We start from the raw sequence: 13896 nt of genomic DNA, 5'->3' as shown, positions 1-13896 counted from the left end.
TAGGTCACTTGATACAGATATTTTCGTGTTTGCTGTTCATTACTTTCCAAACATGGAACACACAGATTACATGTGGATTGAAACAGGCATCATTACCAACACAACTGACAAGCATCACTTCACACCTGTGCATGCAATTTATGACATGCTCACTCCTAACTTCTGCAACATACATCCTGCTGTACACACATTAACAGGATGTGACTCCATATTATCCCTGTTTGGTACTGGGGAAAAATCTATTTAATGCTGTCAAAACAAAGGGAGCTTACCACTTCAGAGATCTTGCCAAATTGGAGGAGACTGATGGACAAGCTGCAATTTCTGCAGCAAGGAAGTTGGTAGCTGTGCTCTATGACCAGAGCGAGAAAGAGAAGCAGACCCACAGAGACCTGAATTGCTTGTATCTCAATCTAGCCATCAAAAAGGACAAGTCACTTGCCAAACTCCCACAATGTGAAGACCGTTTTGAAGAGCTCGTCAAAAGAGCATCTTGGCAAACAAAGATCTGGATGTCTTTGCACATAGGTGAACCAGATATTGGATCACCATTGCAACATGCATGGAAAAATGTGGATGTTCTACTTCCTGTATTCTTCAAGGGCCAAGTGCCACCTGAGTTTCCACATGATCTTACTTGTGCCTGTACTAATAGGGGTCAATGCACACTGTGTCTGTAGTCAGAAAAATCTTCCCTGTACAGAATTCTGTACATCTCTGGACAGAGATCATAATGATGAAAAAGATGATGATGTTGACTAGAAATGTCACCAGCACCATTCCATTTCAAAGATACCTGTACAATTGTATTATTAGATTTTGTTTTGCTCTTTAGATTGTTGTTGTGATGTTTTGAGGCCACAAAGAAATCTAATTTTATGTCTTGAAATAATATACAGAGTCATTAAGCTAACAAAAAACAAATGCAAATATTTCAGTCATTTTAATTTGCTGAGGTTGTCATTGTTTATCCCTGGTTCTATGGTAATGGCACCACCTGACAGCTCCACATCATACCTCATCTTGAAGTAGACATAATAAGCTTTCAAATGATGTATGATATACCTGTGTGTAGAGAGGATACATTAAGTCAACCAAATGAGTAGCAGTCTGCCGCTCACCTAGTAGCAACTAAACATCATTTTGTTTGATGGCTGTTTGGTGACGCACATGAAACAAACTGGTGGTCTCAATCCAGTTGTCTATATCACAAACACCACCATCATAACTGCCACCCTATCGGCAAGCTCATAAGAGATTAATTGGATTGGCTTTCAGAGTGAATAACCAACCATTTTAACATTAGAAACGGTCCCGTTGGAAGAAAGGTGCGGCGCAGTGTGGGGGAACTTCCAGTGCTGGCGCTGTAACTGTGTTTTAGTGATTTCAAATAGTCACCTCTTATTACAAACCCAGACCCACTAGTTGAAACGTTGCGTATTCCTGCAGAGGGTGGTGGAGTGAGGAGGACGGTTTCATCTCCATAGCAAACACTTCATCACCCCACCTGCCACCCTATTAAGTCCTAGAAATGCCACTTCATCAATTTACGTGCCTGTCTCTTGAAAAGGAAGTGAAATACTCTATGAAATATCATTTCCTAAACATATGCTTATCTTTCAAATCTGTTTACAGTACTATTGCAACACAAAAGTGCTCCTCCAAAGCACATGCAAATTTAAACAATGAAACTGTTCTTGAGTTATAAGCTTTTTTTACATGCTATATTTACACAGGACTTTGGTCTCAGATTTATACAGGGCATTTCTACAAAGCCACACATTTAAATGGCATCCTGAGAGAAATTACTCAAAAGAGATTTATTCTGAGGGGATTTGCCAGTCATTCTGTAAACATAGGATGAGGAGAAGCTTGTGACCTATACTCAAAACATTTCTCTCTCCCCTCTCTCTTTCTCTCTAGTTATACTATAAATCATGTATTCTGGGAATATGGACAGTGAAACATCCACAACAATTAGTCAGTTGTCTTGCTTTTGACTTGGAAGTCCAATTTCAGAGGTGATGTGTAAATTACACTCTCTTCTACTGATAATTCCTTCCTAGGCTCTCAGAGTACCTTACTCTCACCTACTCTCCTTGTAGGTGAAGGAATCTAAGATGCTTGAACTTACATGTCAAGGAGATGAAAGAAGATGTAAGTTAAACTACTGCAGTACTGCCAACCTCAAGCATTCAAAAATCATGAATTAGGACCCAAAAATTATGAAATTGGTCTAAAAACCATGAGATTTATAAAAATTGAGGGATTCTTTTAATTTGCTTTATAGTTTCTGAGCATTTTAGGGTACAGTTAGGTTATGTTTTGGGGTTTTTCTCTGCAAACCTAAGAGCTACTTTTTTTTTTTAGACAAAAGCCAATAATCTCATGTAATCTCTTTTCTCCGGGAGCTGCGGTTTTAAGAACAACATCAAATATCACAAGACACATGAGAAAATCATGAGAGTTGGCAACACTGCAGTGCACTTTAATATCAGATCTTCTAGATCCTTGGTGTGTGACACCAACTTAGAGGAGTAGAGAGCAGGTAAGTGGTCCATCTTACTGGGAGTGAGGCAGTCTGTGCTGTAAGGGAGTCTAACACATCAGTTCTTGAACTTGGTCTTAAGAAGGAAGGTGAATTTTTTTAAACTATAAAAGGAAAAAAATAAAGCTCCCTGACTCACTATTTATTTGTTTCCTACTCTGCAACAAAAGTACATCCATCTGAAGCTCTGCATATCCTTTATAATCTCTTAAAAAACACTTCTGATAAACAGACCCAGTCAATTACTCCCAGATCATAATACTCTTGGAATGATATAAATGTAAGAAAAATGTACTAAATCTCACCAACAGAAACTCCATCAGGGTTCCTCCACCACTGCAGCCTTGTCTCACTCATCTCCTTATGGACTAATGAATAGTGGTAAGAAATGGACTGTGGGAAATTCACAAGCAGCCTTGTCCTTGTTAACTGGTAACAAATGTCCATTATCAGCTGAAAGTGAAGCTAAGGGCCGGATCCAAAGTGTGTTGATGTCAATGGAAAAGCTTCCATTAACTTCAATGGGCTTTAGATCAGGGCTGAAAAGAAGAAACGGGAACACCTAGGGGACAAAAGAGAGAAATGTATGGATGGTGTTTAAATATATTTCATTGCTTCTCCTTTTAGTTCAGTTGTTCGCTCTCTAATGTATTAGATTTTATTTTTCTCATGATTCTCTCCCCCTTTTTTAATGTACAGCTGGAAATTTTTTGGCTCTTCAGTATAGGGGAATAAAAATACCACATGGCTGATAACCTTTCTGCAAGGCCTTTGTGAGAGAAATTGTTACAATCAAAAAGATGCATTGCCCAAGGCTGCCTGAGTAAGGTACTGTGAGATGCAGAATGCACTACAATAAACAGGAAAATACATCTTGTATTTCTCTGGTCACTTTTTGCCTCACATTTATCTACACTGTGAAACTGTTGGTAATGTACACAAAAATCATCTCAGGTGTATATAGATCAGAGCCCTGTGCATGGCTAACCACAGTGGGGTCTGGACACCAAATTCAAAGAATGATATAGCAGTGATGAAAGCTTGGCTGTGTTAATAACGATGCCTGCTTTCATGCCGGCATCTCTGCCCCTGAAAAACATGTGAACAAGCACTATGACTGTATAATAGTAGACAGGCATCTAGAAGGGATGGAAGAAAGATTCAGCAAGGAAACAAAGAGAACCCCATTGCTACAAATGTAGCTGTCCCACAGTAATCAAACTAATCCTTCCATGGTAAGAGCTGGCTCTTCATCACATTTCCTGCCCTTGAATGGGTTTGTATGTGACAGGAGCCCTGCTGCACTCAGATATCACTTCTACAAGAATAGCCCCTAGCTTCCATGAGCATGAAGACACAATTTAGGGTATCCATGAGGCTGCTCTATATTGCATTGGAGCTGAGCACGTCCATCAGATTGGGAGGAGGATTATAGGCACCTTTGCACCCCTTCAGTTCCTGCATAATGTGCAGCTCGGGCAGACATAAGAACATAACAGCTGCCATACTGGATCAGACTAAGGTCCATCTTGCCCAGTGTCCTGTCTCCAACAGTGGCCCATACCAAAGCTTCAGGGGGAGTGTGCAGAACAGGGCAATTATGGAGTGATCCACCTATCTTCCACTTCTGGCATTCAGAGGTTTAGGGTTGCACTGAGCATAGGGTTGCGTCCCTGACCATCTTGGCTGATAGCCATTGCTGGATCTTTCCTCCATTAACTTATCCAGTTATTTTTTGAACCCATTATACTTTTGGCCATCACAATATCCCATGGCAATGAGTTCTACAGGCTAGTTGTGTGAAAAACTACTACTACTTGTTTATATTTAACCTGCTGCCTATTCATTTCACGAGGTGACCTCTGGCTTTTGTATTGTGTGAAAACATAACACATCTCTATTCACTTTTTCCACACCATTCATGACTTTAGACTTCTATCACATCCCCCTTTAGTTGGCTCTTTTCTAAGCTGAGTAGGCCTAATCTTTTTGGTCTCTCCTCATATGGAAGTCATTCCATATCCCTGATCATCTTTGTTGTCCTTCTTTGAACCTTTTCCAGTTACCCTATATCCTTTGTGAGATGGGATGACCAGAACTGGACACAGTATTCAAGGTGTGGGTGTATCATGGATTTATATAATGGCACTATAATATGTTCTGTCTTATTTTGTGTCCCTTTCCTAATAGTTCCTAACATTCTGTTAGTCTTTTTAACTGCTGCTGTACACTGAACAGAAGTTTTCAGAGAACTATCCACGTGACTCCAAGATCTCTTTTTTGTGTGTAATAGCTCATTTAGACCCAATCATGGTATATGTATAGTTGGGATTATATTTTCCAACATGCCTTACTTTGCACTTGAATTTCAACTTTGAATTTCATCTCCCATTTTGTTGCCCAGTCACCCAGTTTTGTGAGATTCCTCTGTAACACCTTGCAGTCAGCTTTTTGGACTTAATTATCTTGAAAAATTTTGTATTGCCTGCACATTTTGCCACTTCGCTATTCACCTCCTTTTCCAGATCATTAAGGAATATGTTGAATAGCACAGGTCCCAGTACAGATCCTTGCAGTCCCACTGTTCCCCTCTCTCCATTACTATCCTGTGTTTCTTATCTGATTATTGGTCCCAGTTTCCAGAGATGAAAGGCTATTATACTAACTCACTGCTCTACCTTGTCATCCCCCACACCAACTATTACTATTAATGTTCAGAGACTCTTTCTGTGAGTTGCACAATAAATTATCTACTTTGCTAAATAGAGTGAGCTAAATCCTGATCCTGCTCTGAAGCATATACAAGTTTTGTCTTGATCTTCACTGGGATCAACATTTGTTTTCAGTGGGTTTATACTGTGTGTTAAAATTTCTTTTCCAGCTTTGAGGACAATCAGATTTCTAAAATAATAAACAGACTACTCAAGGGAAGCTGGAACCATTGTCACCAGTGAGTCAAATTTTGTAATAGCCTCTTGTGTTGTTACTGCAGACTCATCAGTATACCTTCTTTTTTTCTTTCTCTGTTTTCTTTTTCATTTTCTTGCTATCTCTGAGTTTCACTTTCATTTCACGTTTCCCTCAGACACTTCAGTTTCATTTCTGTTTCTCTATGCCTGTGCCCTCCCATTTTGTTCCTGTTCTCTCTCCCTGAGCCACTGGAATATTTTCACATTCCCTTTCTTACACTGACTTTCAATCTCTTTTATGCTGTTTCATTTTCTTATTCTCTTCCTCTTTCTCAAACTTGGTTTCTCTCTCTTTTTCCATTTTTGTAGTTTTCTGCTTTTCCTTAAGTGCTACATTTTAAAACAGAAACAATAACAATTTGGGATACTCCTGGACTAAGAGAGGCTGGGGTAATCAATGGAATGTAAGCATGTTTAAAGTTAAGCACATTTGTGCTCTGTCCTGAACAGGGATGGATTTAAACACATTCTTAAGTGCTTTCCCAAGTCAGGGACGATGGGTATGTCTACACAGCATATAGCAGTGAGCTGCCCAGCCTGGGTCGACAGACTCAGACTAGCAGGGCTCACACTAGCACTCTAAAAATAGTTTGGAAGTCTCAGCTTGGGCTGGAGCTTGGGCTCTGAAGCCCATCCCCCTCCCTACGCTTCAGCGCTCAAGCCACAGCTTCAAAGTACTGTCTATACATCTTTTTTTAGTGTGCTAGCGCAAGCCCCACTAGTTCAACTCTGTCAACCTGGGCTGGGAGGCTCATTGCCACAAGCTGTGTACACATACCCTAAATTACTAATTACCAGCTATCCAGTCCACCATGTATATATGTAATTTATCACATAGTAGTAGATTTATGAATGGGTCAGTTTTGGGTGAATCTTCTCTCCCCCCCCCCCCCCAAAGTGTTTTACTACTTTTCCCATCAAATTGTTGTGTTTGGAATTGTCATATCTCAGGTTCATATTGTATCTCATTAATTATTGAGGTACCAAAGATTTATTTCTATACTGAAGTACTTATTTCTACTAGTTATATAAATGTGGGCCTGATCCTGCAGTTTTCACTCAGGCAAAACACCCACTGATGTTATTAAGCTGTGAGTTCAGGCCCTGTTTTTGCCTTATTATTTCTAATTTGGCACATCATGCTATTTTCTGTAATGTTTTTTTGAATCATCACACTGAAAATATGAGAACCAAAAATGTAAACACTACATTGTATATAAATGATCACATCAGCCTAAATTTTTAAGTGATCTAATAAAATTCCAGAACAATGATTTTGCAATGACAACATAAGGAAATTACCATAGTGTTATGGTACCTGGAGTGACTAAAGAATATATTTGTTGGGCCCAAGCTCTGGGTCTGGCCAAGCTCTTATCAATGTAGAACCTAAGAGGGAGAGGGATACAAAGCACCTATATACCACCTTTAAACCCTGCTCAACTCCCAGATCCTGGAACCAGTTGAAGAGCTGTTCTTCCACCAAGAGATCATACCGCAGTGCCCTGTTCATTTCCGCTTCTCTGCTACATCCCTTATATCAAGAGCAGCTGCAAGGGTGGCTGCCATAGGGCTGCTGATACCAGCTCTGCCACTGGAGCATTCCCCTGTGTAATGGGAACTCTTCAGCTAGCCACTTAGGTTAGCATTAAGTCCACTTTTCACCACGGGAGTGGGCCAAAGCTGTCAGGATATATCTTTGACTATACAGCATACAAAAGTTTGTTTTCTATAAAGTGAAATGAACCTATTTGCCGAGTAAATATAATAGAGAGATACTATGGCTTATAACTAACACTCAGCTCTGAACAAATATTCTGTGGCAAGTCTGAATGATGTTTATAAAATTACTGTAATTTGCATGACATTTACTTAGGTGTTTAATAAATAAGTTCTTTCATTATTGCAGGATAAGCTTCTGCAAGGATAAATAAGGCTTTTTAATATTAGCATTCTATACTTTGTAATTATAAGCCGTTTGAGGGTGCTGTTTTGCATCCTTCCAATTAAAATATATTATATTCTTCACTATGTTGTTTTGCAAGTCAAGGATTTAATTTTGTTCTCACTTACAATTACACCAGTTTTACCACCAGTATGTGGAAACAGAAGCAGGAGCTTTTTAGACCAGGGTTTCTCAACCCATGGGTCAGGACTCAAAATTGAGTAGCCAGAATGTTTCAAATGTTTCATGGCAGCTCCTGTTCCACAGTCCTTGCTCCAGGCACTGCAACAGTTGAGGTCCCAGCCAGCAACACTCAGGTTTGGCCCAGCTGTCATGATGACAAGAGTCTGGGTAGACCAAATTTGAGTGAGTGGCACTGCAACTCCATGAGCCAGGTCATGGTCAACTTCACCCACACAAATTTGGTCTAGTCAGGAGTGCGGGGCTAAACCTGACTAGCACTGCAACCCTGGAGGTTGCAATGCCCAGAGTGGAAAGCAAAGCTCAGCCAGCCCCACAGCACAGGAACTGCCCCTGGGGGGTGAGTGCCAGGCAGGACCCAACCCCAACCACAGGGCAGGATCTGACCGAAAGCACCCCAGGGCAGGGCCAGCAGGGCAGCAGGGATGGAACACCATCTCCACCCCTGACTCATCTCAACAGGCCACCCATCCTGTCTGAGTTGGGTGACCCCCACCCCCACCCCATGCCTCCCCATTTGTTGCCTCTGGTAGGGGGTGCAAATAATGCTTGCTCGTCCCAGGTGCTAAAATGTCTAGTTAGGGCTCTGCCCCAGGGCCTCCACCACCAGAGTATTTACTGGGTCGTGACAGGCCATAAATATTTACAAAAAGGTACAGAGCCAAAAAAAGGTTGAGAACCACTGTTTTAGACAACTCAAAGTACTGCCTGATCTTACATAAAAACACTGAATTATAATATTTGGGAATAACAGATGGGAACAATATAATGGCTTTTATTTTAGTCTGATTTTCCTTGTTTATTTAAAGCATATTCTTCAGGTTTTTTACCATGATTTTATACTGTAGTATAAATTATAAAATAATTTGCCATTAGAACTCATCCCCACATGACATTAAGGCCAAGAGCTCAGTAAGATTTTTTAAAAAGGATTAGGCATTTTTAATAAGTAATAGATTGAATTACATTAGCTATGATACATTTTATAAAGGATATAAACAACTGTGCTTCTGAACCTAGCAATGTTCTGTTCTCTGAATGGATAGATGTTCATACCCCAATCCTTTAAACTACTCCATGCAGATGAACTCCTGTGCTGGGGTAGAGCCCCACTAAAGTCAATGTGAAACTCCATGTGGGCCCAAGAATCTTTTTCTGTAATAAGAGCTACCACACATAGAGTTAATCAGGGATAGCTAATCAGGAATAATGTCATGTATAGTCATGTTTCGTATTGGGCATTATACTAATACTTTGCACTTCTACAGAGTCTTTCAGACAAAGATATCATAGGGTTTTAAAACAAATGATTATGCTTCAATTAACTAATGCCTCTGAGCAGCAGGTGTGTAATGAAGAATCACAAAGCAAAACCTCTTTGGATTTCCTTAACAAATACTCAACTTTTATTTAAAAATGTAATGGTTTCCAAGGGATGCCAAAGATCAAACAGTAGTGTAACCAGCTTCCTAAAAGCTACTCTCCTCCACTGCTTTCAAGCTGTGCTGCTCAGTCTGCAGTGTGAGTAATTAAATGCAGGTGCGGACCAGGATATTAGCTGTACCAATGCATCATCTCCCTGTCTGTTTCCTGGTGCTTCTACCGGTAGGAGTACCTGAGGCAGTAACGGTTAGATTCACAGAGGGACTAATGTGTTACAACACTCAGAGTGGCAGTGCCTAACTTTTGGGTACCTTGCCATGCAATGGAAACCGTATCCCTGAGTCAGGTGCTTCAGCTTTCTAAACAATGCTTAGGGAGAGCTGGGCATTTAAAAATGGGATCCACAAAAGCAAGCCAGCAAGCTGAGTGAGGAGTCGCATAAGCTAGTCAATAGGAAATGCTGAGAAGAAGGATGTGACCTAAATCCCCCACCCCTCTTAGGGAGCCTATCTCAGCTTGGGATTCTCAGCCATGACCCCTTTCTAGGAGTTAAGGCCCAGATCCTCAACAGTATTTCAGCTCCTAACTCCCTTTGAAATCAGTATGCTTAAATACCAGGGGATCTGGGCCTAGGTGCCTAAACTGTTGGGGGAGAAAGGCAGGGCTTGAGGACTCCTTTATAGTCCTTAGCCCAGGGGGTAGGAGAGGCCAGTTCAGTTTCACCCTCTGCCTCCTGAGAAGGGATTTGAAGGTAGGTCTCCCCCACTCAGGTGTGCCCCCGCCCCTAGAGAACTGTCCTCACACTCCTATGGCCCAAAGCATATTGAACCAAGGGAAGGGAACAGCAGCGATGCTGAAATACGATGGTTGATTGTTATTACCCCCATTTACAGAGGGCTGGCATGAAGCCTGGTTCAGCATGCACTCAAAAAATCAGGTACAGAGCCCGGAATTGAGGCCAGGAGCGTTGTCCCCCAGAGGCACACAGCTGAGGCTCCTCTCCCCAGACAGCCTGGGGTTATTGCATGCCAAGAACAGGCTTCCTGGCTACGGCTGGGGTTTCATGCTCTGTTCTGTAACACACCCCGGCGCGCAGCAGGGACAGGGCTGGAGCAGCCGTGTGACCCGCCCGCCCCACCAGCGGGCTGCAGCGAGACCCTTCCCTGCCCTCTTTCAACCTAAACACGGGGCCTGTTTAGGACCCAGTGGAAGCCGGGCGGGGGAGGTCGTAGAAAGGAACGGACTGACGTAAGCGGCAGGGCCACCAAGCTGCCCGCTGATAGGCTGATACGGGGCGTTCCGAGCTTCTCCCCGCCCCCCCAGCCTCCAGGCCGCGTTCAGTCCGCGCCGGCGAGTGGCGGAGAAAAGAGCGTCCGGGCCTCGCGCCGCGCACGCACTGAGGCGGGGGCGCGCTGGGAACCGACACGATCCGCCCCGGAGCCGCCGGTGGCGGCGGAACCCTCCCCCCTCCCGCGCCGCGCGGCCAGGGCAGCAGCATGAGCGGCTCCCCCGGGCGCGCCAGCCGCTGAGCCCCGCCCGCCCGCCGCCGCCGGGGCCTCTCGGATGCTCGAGGCCCCTCCGGGCTGAGGATGCTGAAGATGAAGCTGCCGCTGAAACAGACGAGCCACCGGGCGGAGGAGGCGGCGGGGATGGGGCTGAAGGAGCCGGGTAACCGGGACTGTCACCTCCAGCTGCAGCAGGTGCCCCGGCCGCCTGCCCGAGGCGGGGCGTCGGCGGGGTGCGGGCGGGAGCGTCCCAACCAGCTGCCTGGCTTGGGCCCGGGCCCTGGGCCGCCGCCGGCTCCTGCCGCGGGCGTGGCGGCCGCCCGCACGGACAAGGAGACGGTGTACGAGTGGTTCGGCCTAGTGCTGGGCTCGGCGCAGCGGCTGGAGTTCATGGTGGGGCTGCTGGACTTGTGCAACCCGCTGGAGCTGCGCTTCCTGGGCTCCTGCCTGGAGGACCTGGCCCGCAAGGACTACCACTGCCTGCGCGACGCCGAGGCCAAGGCCAACGGGCTCAGCGACCCCGGGCAGCTCGGAGACTTCCGAGACCCGGCCGTGCGCTCCAAGCTCATCGTCTACCTGGCGCTGCTGGGCTCCGAGAACCGAGAGGCCGCCGGCCGCCTCCACTGCCTGCTGCCCCAGGTGGGCTCTGTCCTGAAGAGCTGCGGGGCTCGGGTGCGGGAGGAGGATGGGCCCGAGGAGGACATGGAAGGGCCTGGAGAAAACGGCCAGGCCCTCCCTGTTGAGAGCCTGGGCTTCGGGGCGCAGGAGGAGCTACTGTTGCTGTTCACTATGGCCTCTCTGCACCCTGCCTTTTCCTTCCACCAGCGGGTCACCCTGAGGGAGCATCTGGAGCGGCTGCGGAGGGCCCTCTGTGGGGACCAGGAGGAGGATGCTGCCTTCGGCCCTGCAGCTCAGGTACCAAAACTCCCACCCCAGTTTCCAGGCAGCGTCCTGTCCCCCCTTCCCATGTGCTGTCTTGGGCTCTTCTCTCCCTTCTGCCATCATCCCAGATAGTGAAGTTGCTTCTTCTCCCATCCTAACCCCCATGCTGCTATGTGGGAGGCCCTCACTCCTCCATCTTCTGGCTGCTGCTGTAGGAATTTCCCTTTATGACATAATAATGCCCGAAGGTGGTTCTGGGAGGAAAGGGGATTCTCCCTGGTAGCTGTCTTCAGTGCTGACTGCAGCCTATGCTAACAGGGAGCAAAACAGCACTGGTGCAGTCCAGTGGGCTCTTTATACACCCCTGGAGCATAAGTCACCACCATAAATTATACTTATGATCCGCTTAAACTGTGGCTAATAACATCTAAACCTTTGGCCCCCTTTTGAAAAGGTTACTGCTAGAAGAGATTGCAGATAGGCTCTAGTGATATGTCCAGTATGTTGTAGAAACTGATTGTCCAAATGCCAGTGTGAATGTTGGCAAGAGATGTGGCTTTTTAGTGGGACAGTGGGTTCTGTGTCGGACTCGGACACTTGAATTTACAGGGATCGGGGTATAAAGCCATGTCTATGTTGGAGACTTTGCAGGTATAGCTATGCTGGCACAACACCATAGTGTAGATGCATCCTATGCCTATGGAAGGAGTTTTTCTGTCAGTGTAGGAACACCATCTTCCCAAAGAAAATTGTGTACATTGACAGAAGTAGTTTTGCCATGACATAGCTGCATCTACCTTAGGGGTTATGTTAGCATAGCTATGTCAATCGGGGTTGTGGTTTTTTCACACTCCTGACTGAGTTAATTATGTCAACCTAAATTATAGACCAAGCCTAAGACTGGCCTCCAAACAGCAACATTCTGTAAGTTACATTAGGAGAGGATAGTGGTCGTTTTACTATGTGAGCAAATGAAAATGTCAAAACTAGAATTTGTGTTCAAAGTGGACAGCTTAGTGTCCTAGATGGGACACTTGTTGCTGCATTGATGGTTATGCATGGTAATAAAGACTTTCACTTAATGGCACAAGTCCTCTTTCCATAAGAATCAGCTGTCAAACTCAGAATTTCACTAGGTAGCCTTAATTTATGCTCTGTGTTCTTGAATGCTTTTTAAAACTTTTGTAACAATTTCCCCTTATTAATCTGACAGTACCATCTTTTTATGGGTCTGCAGCTTTTGGTCTCCAGATGGCTCCTTGCTTAAGAGGAACAAAGGGTGTGGGTAGCTTATCTTTGCAACATGTTCCATGTATAAAAATGATCTTATGTTAGATTTTTCTCTGTAGGAGTAACGAAATATTAAAGTGTTTCATGACTACTTACAACACCATCGATATGCAGCCACCTCTGGGATGGGATAAGAAGGCAGCAGTCAGGCAAAAAACTCTTTCATGGCATGCTGAATAAAAGAATAAGCAGGACACCAAGGCCAACTCTTATGCAGTGTGTCTTAGGATATTTAAGGACCAGACGGGCATCAATTTTTAAGATTTCATACATCTTAAGTAAACACTCAACTGTGGCTTTAAATTATTCAGTTGGCAGGTTAGCAGCGGAGAGTGGATGTTCTGATGCTGACATCTTAATAATGAATTTCCATGAGCCGTAAAATAAAGTAGGGAAGATGAGATTTGTCTTATTTTGGCCAATTCATTTGCATCAACTCTAGCTATAACAAAGGCTTGCCAGGATTCACTATGTTGGGGGAGAGGGTTATGGTAAGTTAGCTGACAACTCTTTCTGTTGGGTGTGAAATACTGGTAAGTAGACATATACTTTTCCCAATAGAAATTAGAAGATAGTAAACAGTTGTTATGACTAGGTGAAGTGCCACAGATAGCACTAGAGGCTTAACAAGAGCATTGTTAGGATTTTTATTGACAATGGCCCAGGTCCACAACAGTGCCTAGGCACCTAAACCGTGGACTAGGGTGCCCAAGTTCCAGTATCGGCTCCACATCTGCAAAACTCCTGGCAAACCATGTAGGTGCTTGTGTTTCTGCCTCTGGGCATGCATGCTGTTCCCACCCTCTGAATGTCCAGGTGCCTGTCTCCCAGCCTGTGCCCCAGAGTGATTCACAAACCTGGGGAAGATAGGGGTGTTTGCTGGCCTGAGCGGTTTGTGGGACTTGATCCAGTAGGCATGCTTGAGGCTGTCTAGCAGATTGGATCTCATGCAAAATGTGGCCACTGGAGAAGGTGATATTGGTGATGCCCAGCTTTATAACTCTTAGTTCAGTGGTTAGACACTCAGCTAAGATGTGGGAGACCCAGATTCAATTTCTCCCTCTGTTGTAGGGGGCGAGAGTATTTGAACAGGGATGTCCTGTGTCTGAGTGCTCTAACCACTGAATTTTGGGATAGTTGTGGGGTTCCCTCAGTCTTCCTTCTGTTGAAGCA

General features: G+C 44.7%; 1 protein-coding gene across 6 annotated transcripts in view; it reads left to right on the top strand.

The window, feature by feature from the left end:
- The first annotated feature begins 10377 nt into the window (after nt 1-10377).
- Nucleotides 10378-13896, top strand: part of ZCCHC2 (zinc finger CCHC-type containing 2) — a 71934-nt gene continuing 68415 nt past the window's right edge. For 4 of the 6 annotated variants that reach the window (XM_043540207.1, XM_043540208.1, XM_007058812.4 and 1 more), the window contains exon 1: nt 10379-11466. In XM_043540207.1, the coding sequence (XP_043396142.1) occupies nt 10636-11466 (831 nt within the window). In that variant the 5' untranslated portion in view covers nt 10379-10635. Of the gene's footprint in view, nt 11467-13896 lie in introns of all 6 variants that reach the window. The other 2 variants (XR_006288736.1, XM_043540206.1) reach the window with 1 other exon arrangement.

Source organism: Chelonia mydas, chromosome 2, assembly GCF_015237465.2.
Source record: "Chelonia mydas isolate rCheMyd1 chromosome 2, rCheMyd1.pri.v2, whole genome shotgun sequence".
Taxonomy (NCBI): Eukaryota; Metazoa; Chordata; order Testudines; family Cheloniidae; genus Chelonia; species Chelonia mydas.
Note: the sequence above shows the minus strand (reverse complement) of the source record. Positions and strands in the feature narration are given on the sequence as shown.